General features: G+C 38.8%; 1 protein-coding gene across 1 annotated transcript; it reads left to right on the forward strand.

Moving 5' to 3' along the window:
• The first annotated feature begins 3,469 nt into the window (after window positions 1-3,469).
• On the forward strand, window positions 3,470-4,071 carry LOC117914530 (uncharacterized mitochondrial protein AtMg00810-like). The gene is made up of 2 exons (XM_034829880.1): window positions 3,470-3,559; window positions 3,619-4,071. Exons 1-2 carry the CDS (start codon window positions 3,470-3,472, stop codon window positions 4,069-4,071), a joined length of 543 nt encoding a protein of 180 aa, XP_034685771.1.
• The last annotated feature ends 1,868 nt before the right edge of the window (window positions 4,072-5,939 follow it).

The raw sequence follows: 5,939 nt of genomic DNA on the forward strand, positions 1-5,939 counted from the left end.
TTAGGTTACCTATCTAGGCAACCAATTCGATTGTTTTGTGACAATAAAGCCGCATGTGACATTGCTCATAATCCAGTACAACATGATCGTACAAAGCATGTAGAGGTGGATAGATTCTTCATTAAGGAAAAGTTGGATGATAAGATTGTGGAATTGCCTAAGATTCGATCAGAAAATCAATTGGCCGATATCCTCACCAAAGCTGTCTCAAGTCAAGTGTTCTCAAAATTTTTAGACAAGTTGGGCATGTGTGACATCTATGCACCAACTTGAGGGGGAGTGTTGAGATATTAGGAATGTTTTCCTTATATCATTCTTTCCTTGTATCATTTAGTGTTGAGATATTAGGAATGTTTAGATATTAGGAAAGTTGAGATATTAGGAATATTGAGATATTAGGAATATTGAGATATTAGGAAAGTTGAGATATTAGGATATTAGTTGTTATTTCCTTATATCATTATTTCCTTGTATCATTCTTTCCCATTCTTAGAATAGTGATCACTCTCTATATATACTCTGTACATGAACGAATGAGAATGATGAAAAAAAAAAACTATGATTTATCAATTTGAAGATCATCGTCCTCATCATCTCCACTTCCGTTCAACACGATGGTGCATATGCTCACCATCAAACTGACCGCCTCTAATTATTTGTTATGGAGAAATCAGTTTATCCCTCTATTGACCAGCCAAGATCTGCTTGATTTCTGGATGGTAGTGTCCCAGCTCCTTCTCCAAAGGTTATTGGTTTTAACGGCACCACCCAGGTGAATCTGGTCTACACCTCTTGGTTGACTACTGATCAGATTCTTCTCAGTCTTCTCTATTCTTCTCTTACGGAGGAGTCTATGAGTGAGGTACTTGGTCTGAGTCATGCACATGAAGCCTGGACCACTCTTGAAGCCTCTTTTCCTCACAGATCCAAGACTTGAGAACTTCAACTCAAGGATGAGCTTCAACTGATGCAGCGAGGCTCGAAATCCGTGGTAGAATTTCTCGACTTTTCAAAGGGCTCTGCGATCAATTGGCGGCAATTGGTCGTCCCATTGACAACTTGGATAAAGTCCACTAGTTCTTGAGAGCCTTAGGTCCCAATTATAAAATTTTCTCAACTACAATGCTTTCCCAGTTTCCATTACCTTCTTTTGCAAATATCATTCCAAAAGCTTTGAGTCATGAGATCTTTGAACGATTAGTGTACCAACAATCTATCAACTCAACGTTCTACGCTCAATGAAATAATTCCACTAGACCAAAAAGCACCAAGAGCGGGAAGCCCAAACCTTCCACTGCCTCTGCCTCAAAATCGTCCCCTTCTTCTCCTGTTTATTATCAAACCTGCGACAAAGAGACCACCTGGCTAAACAGTGTTGGACGTTCCTTAATCTCAAGAAAAAGCAATCTGCCAACCTTGTTGAGGCTTTCGCAGCTTGCTCAATTCCGAACTCCAACGACTTCGCATGGTATCCAAATTCTGGTGCAACCTCTCACTTGACAAATGATCCCGAGGGTGTAGATGTTCATGTTGTCCACTCTGTTAATGAACGGATGATGGTTGGTAATGGTCAGTCCCTTTCCATTTCTCACACTGGTTCCTTTTCCACTTTTGTTCCCCAAAGCTCTTTATTTTTATCCAATGTTTTAGTTGTTCCTGGCATTAAGAAAAAGCTTATTTCCATTAGTCAACTTACAAAGGATAATAATTGTTGTGTCATTTTTTCTCCTCTGGTTTTACCATCCAGGATCGGGTCACAAGAGCAGTGTTGGGGGTCGGCAGATGTGAGAATGGCTTGTATGTGCTCGATCAAAATCATCATGCCCTTACTTCCATCGTTTCTTCAAATAAGTCATGTGTCTCTATTCCCTTGTGGCATGCTCGACTAGGCCACCTAGTTTTTGTACCATTAACTCTCTTTCTAAGTCTGGTTTTATTTCTTGTAGTAATAAATTGATGGGTTTAGATTCAAGTTTATGTGTTGGATGTAACCTTGGCAAGAGCCATCGTTTACCCTTTTTCACTTAATAATAATCGTTGTCCTTTGCCTTTTGATTGTTTACACTGTGATTTATGGGGCCCTTCACCTGTTTGTTCTCTTACTGGTTTTCTTTATTATGCAGTGTTCATTGATGATTGTACCAGATCCAGTTGGTTTTTCCCATTAAAACACAAATCTGATTTTTTTGATACCTTTATCAATTTTCAACATTATATTGAGACTCAATTTTCTTCTAAAATTAAGTCCTTCCAATGTGATGGTGGAACTGAATTTACAAATAATAAATTTCACTCTCACCTTACATCTTGTGGTATTGTGCTACGCATTACTTGCCCCTATACACCGAGTCAAAATGGGATTGCTGAACATAAACACCGACATGTCACTGAAACGGGTCTTACCATTATGTTTCATTCTTGTGTTCCATTATTTCTTTGGGTTGAGGCCTTCTCAACAGTTGTTTATCTCATCAACCAACTCCCATCACAAACTCTTGATGGCAAAACTCCCTACGAGCTCCTGTTCGGTAAACAACCAATCTACTCTATGCTTCGTACTTTTGGATGTTGATGCTTTCCTTATTTACGAGATTATGCTCCTAACAAATTGTCTCCCAAATCCTCATCTGGTGTCTTTTTAGGTTATAGCCCTCTTCACAAGGGTTTTCGCTGTTTTGATCGCAAGACACAATGTCTTTATGTCTCTCGACAAGTCCAATTTTATGAAACTATCTTTCCTTATGCGGGTGATGATATGCAACAAATTCATAATTCAACACCTTATATTACTTTCTCTAATTCTTTCGAGTCTCACGATAATATGTCTCCTGATTTGTTACTATATTCTCCTGTTTCGAATCTTAATTGTTTGCCATGCAGCAATGACCTTCATGCTTCCTCCCATGCATCTCCGGTCATATCTACTATTCCTTCTTCTAGTCCTCTGTCACCATTTGTTTCCATATCGACAACTGCTACTAACACTCACCCAATGGTTACTAGAGGAAAAGTTGGTATATTTAAACCTAAGGCCTATCATGCGTTGACACTTTCACCTTCGTCTCAGTTTTTTCAAGTTTTTCTTGCCATACAAGAGCCTCGGGATTTCAAGTTTGCAGCCAAACACCCTGAATGGCACTCGGCTATGGATGATGAAATACAAGCTTTGAAGAAGAATGATACTTGGGATCTTGTACCTCGTCCTATCAATCATAATGTGATTGGTTGTCGTTGGATCTTTAAGACCAAGCTCCATGCTAATGGTTCCTTTGAGCGGCATAAGGCTCGTCTCATGGCCAAGGGCTTCTCTTAAATTCATGGCCTTGATTTTGAAGATACATTCAGTCCTGTGGTGCATCTTGCTACTATTCGGATTATTCTATCCATTGCAGTCACTTCTGGATGACCCTTACATCAATTAGATGTTAAGAATGCCTTTCTTCATGGTCATCTTTCTGAAGAAGTCTACATGGAACAACCACCTGGCTACATTGATCCAGAATTTCCACAACATGTGTGCCGTTTGAAACGTGCTCTCTATAGACTCAAACAAGCCCTCGTGCTTGATTCCAACAATTCAGCTCTTTTTTTATGAAACTTGGTTTTATTCTCAGTCAGGCTGATTCATCTCTCTTTGTCCATCATACCATAGCAGGCACAGTTTATCTTTTGCTCTATGTTGACGATATGGTGCTTACTACCACCAATCCTGCTTTGATCAAGACTCTTATCACTCGGTTATCCAAAGAATTTGCAATGAAAGATTTAGGTTCTCTACACTATTTTCTTAGTGTTGAAGTCCAACATAACTCTCAAGGCTTATTTCTTAGCCAAACCAAGTATGCTCTTGATTTACTACAACGTGCTGACATGATTGAGGCCAAACCCATTTCTACTCCTTTTGTTGTTGGTCAACATCTCTCCACTACAGGGAAGCTATTTTCGGATCCCACTCTTTTTCGGTCTTTTGCAGGAGCCTTGCAATATTTGACCATCACTCGGTCTGATCTCTCTTTTAGTGTCAATTCTATTTGCCAGTACATGCATGCTCCAACTGAAGATCATTTTTGAGCACTCAAATGCATATTGTGTTATGTTAAAGGCACAGTCCATCATGGTCTTCAATTTCACCGCACCTCTCATGAGTTGCTTGCTTATTCTGACGCTGATTAGGCTAGTTGTCCTGATACACGATGATCTACCAATGGCTATCTTATATTCTTTGGCGCTAATCTTGTCTCTTGGTGCTCTAAGAAACAATCTACTATTTCTCGCTCCAGTGTTGAAGTTGAGTATAGATCCTTAGCCATTACTACTACTGAAGTTGCTTGGATTGTCCAGGTCCTTCGTGATCTACGTCTTCCCTTGCCTTCCCTTCTGAAGATATTATGCGACAACAGAAGTGCTCTTTTTATGGTGGTCAATCCAGTCACTCGATCTCGATCTAAGCATATTGCGATTGATTATCATTTTGTTCGTGAATTGATTGCAAATGGTTCTTTAAAAGTCGCATTTACTCTCTCCCATCTTCAGCTTGTCGATTCTTTTACCAAAGGCGTCTCCAAGCCTCAGTTTCTACTTTTTCATAACAAGCTTCATGTTATTCCTTCTTCCACACTCAACTTGCAGGGGGGGGGGGGGGTGATAAGGCAGAATCCTCTCCTGATTGATTCTTTCCTTGATCTTAGATTATTTGTTACTATGTATATTTATCTTTTTCTAGTTTGTAGGATCTCTCAACTGTATATACACTCTATATAATGAGAAACAATTACCTCAATAATTATTGAGGATTTCAGCCATATTTTACACGGGTTCTCAAACCTTTATAGGAAAAATAGCATTATGCTTGTGCTAAAGATCAACGCATGATAGCTGAATAGGGAGAAAAAGTCATTGCTATCTCAATTTCATAAACTTGATAAGTAGTGACATTAATAGTCTTCCTCATAGATGGATACATGGTTTTATTTTATTTATTTATTTTATCTTTTTGTTTTATGTCAATGCTAATGAATGAAGTGCATTACCTTGTTTTGTGACTAGAACTACAAATGTCCAAATTGGAGTTTCCCCAATATATTTCTCAGTGAGTTATTGATTAGAACTCTTGGATTGAGTTCCAAGATTTGAATCAGACCCCTCTAGCAGCTTCAGGGGTACATAGCAACCTATAGCATATTAATGAAGACTTAGGATTTAGACTTAGGAATACAAATTAATATGTATCTCATGCTCTGACTAGCTTCCCTGCGTATGCACAAAATGGAGATGACTCCCAAAAAATAGCATAATTGCCTTAGTATGTTTTTGTGGTTTCTCCACTTTATATATCCACATTGGTTCATTATGCAAATTAATCAACTAAGCTAATTTTATTTTTTTTTAAATGTGAAATAGGAGCTCCAAATTAACCTAACCATTGGCCTGATTGAATTGATTTCACATGCATAATGTTATAGTAGAAGTCCATATTTTGAATTTTATTTTTGCAAAAGGTAAGGTAAAGTAAGCATTGTAATTATAAAAGCAATTCACAAGGTTCATCCAAAGTGGAGCTACATCCGTGTTCTATCCTACACTAGACCATATACATTGTACAATAATAAATTGCAAGTACAATTAATAAGTCTTGTGTTTCCTTACTGTTAGTCCCTTGACACGGACGTTGCAACACTAAGGGCCTTGTGGGCGGATACCTTACACCCATGAGAGCACTAAGAGGAAGCATGGCAAAGTCATGGATACAATGTCATGACTTGTTATTGCATCAAGAGAAGGCAAGATGGATGCATGAGCATGTTGTCTTGGTAGGGACACGATCCAGAGATACATGCCAAGAGAGGCTTGGCACTCACATGAGTTGCATGGAGATGAATGCAATAGAGCATCAAAGAGACGTCTTGGGATTGGGGCAAGCCGAAAGAAGACGTGTTACA

The sequence above is a fragment of the Vitis riparia genome, chromosome 5 (genome assembly GCF_004353265.1).
Source record: "Vitis riparia cultivar Riparia Gloire de Montpellier isolate 1030 chromosome 5, EGFV_Vit.rip_1.0, whole genome shotgun sequence".
Classification (NCBI taxonomy): domain Eukaryota; kingdom Viridiplantae; phylum Streptophyta; class Magnoliopsida; order Vitales; family Vitaceae; genus Vitis; species Vitis riparia.